Below are 14226 nucleotides of genomic sequence, written 5' to 3'. Positions count from 1 at the left end.
TCTTGGATAGTAATGAATGACTGCCATTGTGGTCGCAGTTTTTACCTGTGAGAAAAACTCCTCTATGCTCTTTAAGAGGGCGATATGTAAATAAGAGAAACCACTGCTCGGGAATAAACGTGCTACCTTGTATAATCACATCCAAAATGACAAACAACATGTTCACCTAGCAGACACAACAACACTACGTACTGTGGGAACCGTGGCATCGCCATGTACACAAACCAAACATGGCATGGCACCTCTGTTACACAATGCAGAATGCGGGGAGAGATAGGAGCAAAGTACGTGCGAAGGTAGCAAGTGATTCTCGATTATAAAAGTATACAATGCAAAGTGTTGAGGGGATGTGCCGGACAGACTTGAGTATGCAGAGCACAGACAAGTACATGTCAACATACACTGATGGTCTAGTGAGTGAAGTGGACAGTGGACGCAACCATGATAGTACAGTCAGTAGGGAAGATTACGGAAACATAGCGCATACGTGCCCCCCCCCAAATCTTTGGCGTAGTGGGCTGGCTCAGCGTACGCAAGGCTAGCGTAGGGGTATGCATAAAAGGCAGGTTTCTCTGGGTGTGGTTGTGTTCCAGAATAGCAAACGTGTCTGCCAGGTCTGCGCAGTTTACACCGCCACGTGGTGCCCCCGTGAGCAAAGGTGGCTGCGTGAATGATGCTCTCAGCGCGCTGGTACTCAGAAACCGTCATGGCCGCTGCGATGTATATATGTCACACAGTTCACCTTTCAACACCACCGTATGTGAAATAGGGCCCACCACGTGCCGGCCGAAGCTCCTGGGCCGAGGTCTGCGAGCTCGGAAGGCTCCTGAGATCAACGCTGGCTATCACGACACAGGCACACAGCGCCCAGCAGCATGGAGTGCTCTGTATTCTACTAACACAGTAGTCAAGCAGGTACCAACAGTGGAACAGTGTCTTGATCCCACAATGGACGATGTTAGAACTGCATCTGAGAGTAGAGATGAAGGTACTCCCTTCGACCAGATGCAACCAACTCTAGGTCCCAACAGTGGAACGGTGTCTTGATCCCCCAATGGACGATGTCCGATATTACCTGCTGCTTGCTTTTCACAGAACTCCCTCCGTTGAGGTGCATCACACTCTGTGCTTCCGTAGCTAACTGCTGTACAGGGCTTGGTTGACTGTAGTCGCTGGACTACACTGCAGTACAGCAGGTCCGAACAGCGAAACGGGGTCTTGATTAAATGATTGAGGATGTCAGAAGTTAAAGTCTGTGATGATTTCTGTGTACCCCCTCCGATCAGGTGCAATCAACTCTAGGTCCCAACAGTGGAACGGTGTCTTGATCCCACAATGGACGATGCTAGAACTGCATCTGAGATTGGAGATGAAGGTATTCTCTTCGACCAGGTGCAACCAAATCTAGGTCCCAACAGTGGAACAGAGTCTTGATCCCACAATGGAAGATGTCTGACATTATTTGCTGCTTGGTTTTCATAGAACTCCCTCCATTGAGATGCATCAGACTCTGTGCTTGCGTAGCTAACTGCTGCACAAGATTATTGTGCTTGGTTGACACCAGTAGGTGGAGTACATCACGGTACAGCAGGTCCGAACAGTGAAACGGGGTCTGGATTCTATGATTGAGGATGTCAGAAGTTAAAGTCTGTGATTATTTCTGTGTACCCCCTCCGATCAGGTGCAACCAACTCTGTGCTTTCGAATCCAACGGTACGTGGCTGTGAGGCGTTAATGACCACTGCTGCTGGCCTACACTGCGGTCAGCAAGGCTCACAATTCAGATCTAGCGGTGATTGTTTAGTTACAGAATCCAGTAGTCAAGTAACTACAACGTCTATTGAAATATACACTATATCCTTTTAGTAGACTTGCTTGAAGAACTTTTTTTAGATGAGTTATAGGTTTACTAAAATTACCAAATTCATCTTGCAAGTCCAAAGGAACACTGAATAGTCTACACTGTGGACAGCAGAAATCGCAATTCAAATTGTTTTGATTTATTTATTGCAGAGTTTTCTGTAATTTATGTTGTTGTATTTTGTGAAGAGGAAGTGAGAAAAAGTGAGTACTGCGTTCAATTAACACTGCAGACAGCAGTGTTCACAATTCAGATCGAGTCGCTATTGTAGATGACACAGTCCTGTAGGAAAAGACATTGCTCCAGTGCGCTGGTCTCTACCACGCATACGCATCATTGTAGGCTCCACTCACGCTTCTTGTTGCTTCGCGTATTTCAAACTGTGGAGCTCAAGTCAATGCCCTTGCCGATCTGCTCTCTCTGGCCTACACTGCAGATGATACAGTGTTGATGGCAACAGACATTGCTCCTAGTACGGCCCGCCCGCAGCACGCATCATCGCTGGCTGTGCACATGGTGAATGCTTTTGGGGAACAGCCTTTACAACGCGGGCATTACCACGCGCTGCCATTACTACGCTGCTTTTACAACGCAAGTCGTTTCAACGACTTGCGCTGGAGGGCGCTGTAGGACAAGGAATAGTTTAATTTTCTATTCCAACACCTTCCCTACTGTAACGTGGGCTGGAGTTGGAATAAAAAATTTAACTATTCCACTGTCCAGCGCTTACGGTGCAAGTCGTTGTAACGACTTGCGTTGTAAAAACAGCGTTGTAATGGCACGCGTGGTAATAGCCCGCGTTGTACTGTCATACAACCATGCTTTTGATGTGGCTATATGAGTGCACTAGAACTGATGGACCCTTTATGATACAATCTTTTTGTGTATTATTTCAGATCTATTGATTGTATCTCAGTATACCACAAATTGTGGTTCTTTTACGATATAATTTTTCCTGTATTATTTCACATCTACTGTCCCTACCTTACTGCAGCACAAACTATTGATTCTTTTAATATTGAATCTCTGTGTGTGATTCAATGATTACTGTTGTAGTTGATGCTAGCAGCAACCATTCCCTGAGGGCTGGTTTACACTCACCCCACACGCACTCAGCACAGACGTCACTGGATATGTGACCCTGGTAATAAAAGGTGTGGAGCGCATGTGCCGGTACCCACTTCTACTATCTATCTGGGTTTGTGTGTACATCATTATCTATGCATGATACTGCCTCTGGGCCGTACCATCTTACATTGTGCTGTGGACAGCGTATGCAACCATGTTATCTCTGGTAGTGGGGAAAACTTCGGTTATGTAACTTTTAGGTGTATGGCTATCACAGGTGGAAGGCTACTTTACAGACCATGAATATTGATGAAGATGATGGTTGCATGTTGTGTGTAGTTTAAGATATGTGTACATAGCAAAAAGTTTTCAAAAAAGCTCTCTAAGCAGAAGGTGTGTCTCATCAAATGCTGTAGAGAGAATGACTAAAATGGGTGGCATTTTCCAACTGCTACAATGGGAAATGTTATGAACTAATTAAATGTTTTTTTAAGGTCACATGGCAATCGCTCACCCAGCACGCAAGGAGACCGCACCCAACGCGATTTTGAGAAAATATATTTACTATAATATAGGTTTATTACAGTTAGAAATATATAAATGTTTAAAATATTTTAGATTATCTCTTGCTCTCATATACACTTTAAAATTATTTAGATATAGTTTTGAGACATAAAAAAAATGAGGGAATGGCATACCCGGCCCGACACCATACGTCTATGATGTAACAAAGGGCCTGGCAGCGTGAACTCGTCGCATACTCAATGCGCAGCGGGCGCGACCCCATACGTACATGACGTAACGCGGGGCTTTATACTGCGTACCCGTTGCATACCAAAGTAGCAGCTGGCGCAACCTCATACGTATATGTTGTTACGTGGGACGCGGTGCCACGAACCCGTCAGATACAAAATGCGCATCATTTCAATATGGTGGATAGGATTCTCGTGCTGATGGAGCTTGGTAGACTACCGGTATGGGACTCTAGTTTTCTCCCAAAAAAAGAAAAAATTATATACATATTTTTGGGGGAAGATATAAAATATTACATAATTTTTATAGTTAAAAAAAGGATAATATAGAGGTGCAAATATTACTAAACAACAGAAAAAATATAGGTTTTATGAATATTAAAATGTGAAATTAACATTTAAAAAACCTTCGAAATTCAGTGAAAAAACCATAGGTTTTACAGACGTTATAGTTAGGAATTAGCATTTAAAACCCCTTAGAAATTCACTGAAAAAACCATCGGGGACGTTATAGTTAGTTGGACATTTCACTTATACAAACAATAAAAATTCCCCTGTTATAGTTAGTTAAGCTAACTATAACTCGCACCACCGCAATGCACTGATTACATCATTCATGACATGGTCAGTGACATCACTGATGATATCTCAAATGACATCACTGATGACATCCACCTCATCAGACTATAATATAATACTTGATACACCCACTGTAAAATACAGACTATAATTTTCATAACCATGAACACAGCAATACCAGTTAGTAGATATCCACTGACTAATTTCTAGGTCTACACACACATCAATTCATTCACCCATACAGTCACTCATACATACAGTCAGCCATCAATACAGCATTATCATATCCAGTCACATATCTGTACAGACACGCAGACACCGCCTTTCATTTATAGAGTTATTCACACACCCAGTTAGTAATGGATATAATGAATCACACTTTTATTTACTCACCTGTACAGTTATACACATACAACCTCACTTATTTAAAGACATACTAACACATACTTTCACTCTAATACAATAACTAATACAAGCATACACAGATCCATACAGGCACTCTCACAATCACTCACTCTCACATATAGTCATTTATATAGTCCAACACTCACATATACTGCCTTTCACATATGCAGTTACTCACACATGTACCACTGAGGCATCCATTCACTCACCAAGATACCCATACACAAATTCACCCAGCCATACAGCAGTTCACAGATACAGACTTGAACACATATACGCAGTGAATTATCCACTCACACATTTAAGCACAGAGTCACACCCCCCACCCACGCACACAGACACTCAGGCACTCATACAGATACTCAGACAAGCAATTAATAGCCAATATAGATCCTCATTTAGCTGCTAACCAAACCATGCAACGGCTTACACACCATCTGACAACCTAAACTGTGTCAATGTCTGTATCAATCGCTAACACATGCATTAAGTAAGACACAATTAATCACTCACTTATACAGTCAGTCACACACCTACTAAATCATGCATCCTGACTCTTATACACCCATTCATTCTTCAATACACCTTGGCATATAAATATAAAACATATTTGCATTTTATAGAAACACAGTCACTGGATGATGTCAGTGATGTCATCAGTGATGTCATTTGAGATGTCATCTGTGATGTCATCAGTGATGTCACTGACCATGTCATGAATGATTTAATATGTGATGTCATTAGCAGTGCATTGCGGAGGCGCGAGTTATAGTTACTTCAACTATCTATAACAGGGGAATTTCTATCGTTTTGTGTGAGTGAAATGTCCAACTAACTATAACGTCCCTGAAACCTATGTTTTTTTCAGTGAAAAAAAAATATATGTATAGATTGCTGTACGACTGGCAGGAACGGGATATGCTAAGTAGAAATTAATTTATTTTTCTGTCAGTACATAAATCAGTGACTCCCGTTTTTTATCTTTTTCCTAAAATGCCCAAACATCCGACTGATCCCCCGGGCAGGCCTATAATGTCTGCCAATGAGAGCCTCTTAGAGAACACTTCTATTTATTTGGATTATTTCCTTTGCCCATATGTCTTGAATTTGCCATCGTACCGCAGGGACACAATGGATTTTTTGTCAAAAATACAGAAAATCCCGTGGAGAGAATCATACATTTTGGCAACAATTGATGTTGTGGCTCTTTACACCTGTATAGAAAATGATTTGGGCATAGAGGCCTGCAAATACTATTTAAGGGATAGACCGTTGAATATGTCTGATCACACTATAGTTTTGTTACAAATGTTGCACTTCTGTCTTAACAACAATTGTTTTCTTTTCGAGGACCAATGGTATGAACAGTACACTGGAACGGCCATGGGAAGTTGCTTTGCTCCCAGCTACGCCTATTTGTTTATGGGGTGGTGGGAGGTGGAGCACCTATGGCATGATGGAAACCTTATGTACCAGAATAACGTTATCCTGTGGACCCGTTACATAGATGACATCTTCCTTATATGGGATGGTCCACAGGAAGCCCTTGATAATTTCATACAAGGTCTGTCTACCAACACCCTTAATCTAGCTTTTACTATCAGAACGGACCCTACCACAATACAATTTCTAGATGTACAGGTTGAGGCAACTAGTGGGACACTAAATACTAGCCTTTATAGGAAACCAACGCCTGGTAACAGTATCCTGCACTCAGGTAGTCATCACCCTGTTGGTTTGAAGAGGAGCATCCCCTTTGGGGAACTGTTAAGGGTCGAGCGGAACTGCAGTTCTCCTGGATCGTATGAGAAGGAGGCCAAAAACATGTGGGTCGCTTTAAAAGTAGGGGCTATACAGGTAGAAGCATTAGAGCAGCTACAGAAAAGGCGAGCACCAGGGACAGGAATAGTCTTTTGGTCCCAAAAATGAAAGAGACAGGAAAACAAGAAGTAAGACTGATCACCACTTTTAATAATGCATCGCAGGATGTGTACAACATAGTGCATGAACATTGGCACATTATCAAAAGTGATGTGATAATAGACAAACTGGTCAGTCCGACACAGCATGTGACATACCGCAAATGTCAGTCTCTTAAAGACATATTAGTGCATAGTCACCTCTCTGTAAAGAACAAAACACCACACACATGGTTGAGGAAACTCCCAGGTTTTCATAAATGTGGGAGATGCAAAGCCTGTAACAGCAGTACCAACGTAAAAGCCTTCGGTCTCCAGAATGGGAAAATAGGAAAAATATGCAGTTTCATCAATTGCAACACGGAATTTGTTGTTTACGTTTTAACCTATGTTTGTGGCTTGCGCTATGTGGGAAGCACTATCTTTCTGGTTAAGAAGCGCATTCTTAAACATCTGCACGCAGTCAGGAATGGCGATATGTCTTGTGCAATTGCAAAACACTGTGATCTAATGCATGCCAATATCAAGGACATCAGCACTAAAATTACCTATTTTGGAATTGACAGGGTCCCTCTTTCTGCAGAGGAGGACATCGGAAACGTCATCTGCGACACCTGGAATCTGAGTATATTATCAAGCTTCGCAGCAAGACCCCAGGAGGCCTCAATCATGAGGAGATCTTTAGCTGCATCTAGGTTAGGTTGTCTGTTGCATAACTATGTCAGTGTTGGTTATCAACTTTAACATGATGCCGCATGAATGCCCTTATTTCTTGTTTTGCAACATATTTATTAGGCACACTTGAATTAATCTGTACACCTGATGGCCATTGCGGTAGGAGCGGCTGCCCCACCAATTAGTACTGGCTTATTTTCTGTGTCCTCCTTTTCCCCACACCGTTGTAAATATATTTCCTTGGTGTGTTTTCCTTCACCCATTTCTTTTAATATGACCCTGAGTGGGCTAGACATAGTGGCTCCCACTAGTACCTTCTTGTTCCCGACATTGGCGCAATTCCAAACCATTAACACTGGCACTGGCCATTAATTTGCAACATATTAGCAACTGTTAGTTTGGAATCTTAGCCCACAGCATGTAACTTTAAACGCGTGAGAAAGGTGTTAGCAAGATGCAGCACTATAATAACTAATGCCACTTGGCAAATTATATTGTGCATCAATTATTTGTTTAACCTACACATTATTACTGCTGTTTTACTTTTCACTTTAATCTAAGGTTGAACGGTGCATTTCAATTAATTATTGCACTTGCAGTTTAATTTACTGAATGGTCAGATTATTATGTCTATGCAGTCTGTTTTCTTTGAAAAGTCAAGACACTGTTGACATGTAATGCATTATATTTTTTATGTCTATGAATTTACAGGAAGTGCTTTTAAAGCTCATCTCCACTTCCGGGCCATTGTATGACTTTTTGACAAAGACTGTGTTGTCGAAACGCGTCAAAGTCAATAAATACAAATTTTGCCACTAACTGTAAATCCTGAGTGTGACTTCTCTTGGGCTGCAGCAGTGCAGCGCAAGGTGATTGAAATATATGTATATATACATATATATATATATATATATATATATATATATATATATATATATATATATATATATATATTCACTGAAAAAACCATAGGTTATAGACCATATATAGTTAGGAATTTGCATTTTCAAAACCTTGAAAATTCACTGAAAAAACCATAGGTTAGAGACCATATATAGTTAGTTGGACATTTTATTGACATAAAACCAATGAAATTCCATATATAGTTAGTTGCACTAACTATATATCGCGCACCCGCAATCCACTGCTGATGATGTCACATATTACATCATTCATGACATGGTCAGTGACATCACTGATGACATCACTGATAACATCTCAAATGACATCACTGATGACATCACTGATGACATCTCAAATGACATCACTGATGACATCATCTAGTGTCTGTGTGTTTTTGTAAAGTTTAAATATGTTTTACATATTGAAGAATGAGTGGATGTATGGAAGACTGAGTGTGTGTGTGGCTGGCTGGGAGGTGTGTGACTCTGTGCATATCAATGTGTACTTGTATCAGTGATTGTATAAGAGAGTAAGTATGTGTTAGTATATGTGTGAAAAAGTATGGTGTTCTGTGTTTAACTGTATAGATGAGGAAATCGAAGTGTGATTGATTCTTCACAGGACTGACTAGGTGTATGAGTGCATATGATAGTGTTGTAATAATGAGTGACTGTATGTATGAGTGATTGTATGGGTGAATGAGTGAATGTGTGTGTAGACGTAGGAATCAGTGAGTGCGTATGTAGTAACTGGTATTGGTGTGTCATGATGTCATCAGTGATGTCATTTGAGATGTCATCAGTGATGTCATTTGAGATGTCATCAGTGATGTCATCAGTGATGTCACTGAAGTATGGTGTTCTGTGTTTAACTGTATAGATGAGGAAATGGAAGTGTGATTGATTCTTTACAGGACTGACTAGGTGTGTGAGTAACTCCATGGATGAGTGGCAGTGTGTGAGTGTCTGCATAGGTGTATGAGTGCATATGATAGTGTTGTAATAATGAGTGACTGTATGTATGAGTGATTGTATGGGTGGATGAGTGAATGTGTGTGTAGACGTAGGAATCAGTGAGTGCGTATGTAGTAACTGGTATTGGTGTGTCATGATGTCATCAGTGATGTCATTTGAGATGTCATCAGTGATGTCATCAGTGATGTCATTTGAGATGTCATCAGTGATGTCATCAGTGATGTCACTGACCATGTCATGAATGATGTAATATGTGACATCATCAGCAGTGGATTGCGGGTGCGCGATATATAGTTAGTGCAACTAACTATATATGGAATTTCATTGGTTTTATGTCAATAAAATGTCCAGCTAACTATATATGGTCTCTAACCTATGGTTTTTTCAGTGAATTTTCAAGGTTTTGTAAATGCAAATTCCTAACTATATATGGTCTATAACCTATGGTTTTTTCAGTGAATTTCATTGGTTTTTTAAAAGCTAATATCTATAGCTGTAAAATATATTCTTTATTACGTGACGTATCCCGTAGCCACGTGAGACGCCTCATGACGCGTCGCATAACCGTGACGTATCGGCTCTGCAGCGCAAACAAAACCCGTACAGATATATATATATTTTTTAACCTTAATTAGACAAAATCCACACGTGCACATATCTTGAGGCCTTGCAAAGGCACATCAAACAAACAGTCCCTACAATTTTGCCAAGTTTGCTGGAAATCTATTCCCTTCATTTTTTTTTTACTGTTTCTCTTGGTTTTCCCCTTGTTACGCTTACCGGGACGCTACCAGGTACGCGAACCGGACGCTCCAAAAACACAAGATGGCGGACTCCCATTACGCTGCCGGTTAGCTGCCCGGTTCGCGTACCGGGAAGCGCCTCTACCGCGAAAAATCGCGGGGCACTTTAATATCCCCCTCATCAATCCTAGGGGGTCAGGAGGGGTCTACCTTGCCCCCTTTCCTTCATTTCCCCCTTCGTTTTTCACCACATCTTGTCTCTCGATCCTACCGAGAGACAAGATGGCGGCCGCTCCGGACTGTTTAGAATGTTGACAGACACCGGAGAGCCAATCAGCTTCGCTTCGCGAAGTTCCGTTACGCGTCAGGTACGCGAACCGGGGCGCTAACCGGAGCGCTGTCACAGATATATATTTTTTTTTAAACGTTAATTTCTCAAAATCCACTGGAGCACATATATTGAGACATAGCAAAGGTACGTCGGGCAAACCATATCTACAATTTTGCCAAGTTTCATGTAAATCTATTCGGCCGTTCGAGCTAAAAGTGAGTCCAACCGCCCTATGGAAAAATGAATGGGAAAAACGCGTTTTGGGACCCCCCTTTTTTCTCGGCCCCCCCTTGACGAAACCCCCCCATATTTTCAGGGGCTGCTCAGAAACAAAATGTGCCATTTTCCTGAAAATTTCAGCAATTCCATCCACAAACGCCAAAGTTATTAGACATAGAATTTTCAGAAATCCCATAGAGAAAAAATCCTAACTATATATACCCACTGGCTATCGCCAGTAGGTAATATACATATATAAACATATATAATCTGCATATCTATATAAATATAAATGCATGCATACATATACATATATGCATACATATGCATGTTATTTACATGAAAGTTTTAAAAACACTAATAAAAGCAAAGCTAAAAAGCCACCTCATTACAAACAGAATGGCTTTAACTTAAACGAGGGCGAGATCTATTGCATTTTCAATGCTTGTTTACTTTGGTTCTATCAAGAAGGCATTCAGATGTGTCACACATTTGCCATAAATTCTGAATGTTAGCACTCTAGTTGCTCATTAGATCACTGTAGTAAAGCTAGTGCTCACCAGGGAAGTCTGCTGCTAATCATGGTTTGCAGCCATTTTCCCGCATTTTTTATCCCGCAGACTTTCAGTCCGCATACCATTATCCCGCAAGGTCATTGACCTCGCATACCATTATCCCGCATTTTTTCAAAACGCATGTGCATTTATCGCGCATGCCTTTACAAAGAATTACGTTTTAAAGGCATGTATGGTAAATGCATTTGTGTTGTGAAAACCACGATGACGAGAGAGGTAAGTGGGTTTGTGTTAATTTTTTCGTGGGTTAGTGATTGTGTAGTGTAGTGTTGTGTAGTGTAGTGTTGTGTTAGTGTAGTGTAGAGTTGTGGTGGTTGTTTAGTGTAGGGTCATGCTGGGGGTAGTGTTTTAGGGTTTAGGGTTGTGTTGTAGTGTTTGCTTAGTGTAGGGTCATGCTGGGGCTAGTGTTTTAGGGTTTAGGGTAGTGTTGTAGTGTTTGCGTAGTGTAGGGTCATGCTGGGGGTAGTGTTTTAGGGTGTAGGGTAGTGTTGTAGTGTTTGTGTAGTGTAGGGTCATGCTGGGGGTAGTGTTTTAGGGTTTTGGGTAGTGTTGTAGTGTTTGCGTAGTGTAGGGTCATGCTGGGGGTAGTGTTTTAGGGTTTAGGGTAGTGTTGTAGTGTTTGCGTAGTGTAGGGTCATGCTGGGGGGTAGTGTTTTAGGGTTTAGGGTAGTGTTGTAGTGTTTGCGTAGTGTAGGGTCATGCTGGGTGTAGTGTTTTAGGGTTTAGGGTAGTGTTGTAGTGTTTGCGTAGTGTAGGGTCATGCTGGGGGTAGTGTTTTAGGGTTTAGGGTAGTGTTGTAGTGTTTGCATAGTGTAGGGTCATGCTGGGGTGTAGTGTTTTAGGGTTTAGGGTAGTGTTGTAGTGTTTGCGTAGTGTAGGGTCATGCTGGGGGTAGTGTTTTAGGGTTTAGGGTAGTGTTGTAGTGTTTGCGTAGTGTAGGGTCATGCTGGGGGTAGAGTTTTAGGGTTTAGGGTAGTGTTGTAGTGTTTGCGTAGTGTAGGGTCATGCTGGGGGTTGTGTTTTACGGTTTAGGGTAGTGTTGTAGTGTTTGCGTAGTGTAGGGTCATGCTGGGGGTAGTGTTTTAGGGTTTAGGGTAGTGTTGTAGTGTTTGCGTAGTGTAGGGTCATGCTGGGGGTAGTGTTTTAGGGTTTACGGTAGTGTTGTAGTGTTTGCGTAGTGTAGGGTCATGCTGGGGTGTAGTGTTTTAGGGTTTTGGGTAGTGTTGTAGTGTTTGCATAGTGTAGGGTCATGCTGGGGGTAGTGTTTTAGGGTTTAGGGTAGTGTTGTAGTGTTTGCGTAGTGTAGGGTCATGCTGGGGTGTAGTGTTTTAGGGTTTAGGGTTGTGTTGTAGTGTTTGCGTAGTGTAGGGTCATGCTGGGGGTAGTGTTTTAGGGTTTAGGGTAGTGTTGTAGTGTTTGCGTAGTGTAGGGTCATGCTGGGGTGTAGTGTTTTAGGGTTTTGGGTAGTGTTGTAGTGTTTGCGTAGTGTAGGGTCATGCTGGGGGTAGTGTTTTAGGGTTTAGGGTAGTGTTGTAATGTTTGCGTAGTGTAGGGTCATGCTGGGGGTAGTGTTTTAGGGTTTAGGGTAGTGTTGTAGTGTTTGCGTAGTGTAGGGTCATGCTGGGGTGTAGTGTTTTAGGGTTTTGGGTAGTGTTGTAGTGTTTGCGTAGTGTAGGGTCATGCTGGGGGTAGTGTTTTAGGGTTTAGGGTAGTGTTGTAGTGTTTGCGTAGTGTAGGGTCATGCTGGGTTTAGTGTTTTAGGGTTTAGGGTAGTGTTGTAGTGTTTGTGTAGTGTAGGGTCATGCTGGGGGTAGTGTTTTAGGGTAGTGTTGTAGTGTTTGCGTAGTGTAGGGTCATGCTGGGGTGTAGTGTTTTAGGGTTTTGCGTAGTGTTGTAGTGTTTGCGTAGTGTAGGGTCATGCTGGGGGTAGTGTTTTAGGGTTTAGGGTAGTGTTGGAGTGTTTGCGTAGTGTAGGGTCATGCTGGGGTGTAGTGTTTTAGGGTTTAGGGTTGTGTTGTAGTGTTTGTGTAGTGTAGGGTCATGCTGGGGGTAGTGTTTTAGGGTTTAGGGTAGTGTTGTAGTGTTTGTGTATTGTAGGGTCATGCTGGGGGTAGTGTTTTAGGGTTTAGGGTAGTGTTGTAGTGTTTGCGTAGTGTAGGGTCATGCTGGGGTGTAGTGTTTTAGGGTTTTGGGTAGTGTTGTAGTGTTTGCGTAGTGTAGGGTCATGCTGGGGGTAGTGTTTTAGGGTTTAGGGTAGTGTTGTAGTGTTTGTGTAGTGTAGGGTCATGCTGGGGGTAGTGTTTTAGGGTTTAGGGTAGTGTTGTAGTGTTTGCGTAGTGTAGGGTCATGCTGGGGGTAGTGTTTTAGGGTTTAGGGTAGTGTTGTAGTGTTTGCGTAGTGTAGGGTCATGCTGGGGTGTAGTGTTTTAGGGTTTTGGGTAGTGTTGTAGTGTTTGCGTAGTGTAGGGTCATGCTGGGGGTAGTGTTTTAGGGTTTAGGGTAGTGTTGTAGTGTTTGGGTAGTGTAGGGTCATGCTGGGGGTAGTGTTTTAGGGTTTAGGGTAGTGTTGTAGTGTTTGCGTAGTGTAGGGTCATGCTGGGGGTAGTGTTTTAGGGTTTAGGGTAGTGTTGTAGTGTTTGCGTAGTGTAGGGTCATGCTGGGGTGTAGTGTTTTAGGGTTTTGGGTAGTGTTGTAGTGTTTGCGTAGTGTAGGGTCATGCTGGGGGTAGTGTTTTAGGGTTTAGGGTAGTGTTGTAATGTGTGCGTAGTGTAGGGTCATGCTGGGGTGTAGTGTTTTAGGGTTTTGGGTAGTGTTGTAGTGTTTGCGTAGTGTAGGGTCATACTGGGGGTAGTGTTTTAGGGTTTAGGGTAGTGTTGTAGTGTTTGCGTAGTGTAGGGTCATGCTGGGGGTAGTGTTTTAGGGTTTAGGGTTGTGTTGTAATGTTTGTGTAGTGTAGGGTCATGCTGGGGGTAGTGTTTTAGGGTTTAGGGTAGTGTTGTAGTGTTTGCGTAGTGTAGGGTCATGCTGGGGTGTAGTGTTTTAGGGTTTTGGGTAGTGTTGTAGTGTTTGCGTAGTGTAGGGTCATGCTGGGGGTAGTGTTTTAGGGTTTAGGGTAGTGTTGTAATGTTTGCGTAGTGTAGGGTCATGCTGGGGGTAGTGTTTTAGGGTTTAGGGTAGTGTTGTAGTGTTTGCGTAGTGTAGGGTCATGCTGGGGTGTAGTGTT

General features: G+C 42.4%; 1 protein-coding gene across 1 annotated transcript in view; it reads left to right on the top strand.

The window, feature by feature from the left end:
* The window catches only part of LOC144770799 (aldehyde dehydrogenase family 3 member B1-like), a 223638-nt gene that overhangs the window by 27605 nt on the left and 181807 nt on the right, over positions 1-14226 (top strand). The window contains exon 2 of the mRNA XM_078655597.1: positions 7151-7279. Within this exon, the coding sequence (XP_078511723.1) occupies positions 7254-7279 (26 nt within the window). The 5' untranslated portion in view covers positions 7151-7253. The remainder of the gene's footprint in view (positions 1-7150; positions 7280-14226) is intronic.

Source organism: Lissotriton helveticus, chromosome 1_1, assembly GCF_964261635.1.
Source record: "Lissotriton helveticus chromosome 1_1, aLisHel1.1, whole genome shotgun sequence".
NCBI lineage: Eukaryota > Metazoa > Chordata > Amphibia > Caudata > Salamandridae > Lissotriton > Lissotriton helveticus.
This window is presented reverse-complemented; position numbering and strand designations above follow the sequence as displayed.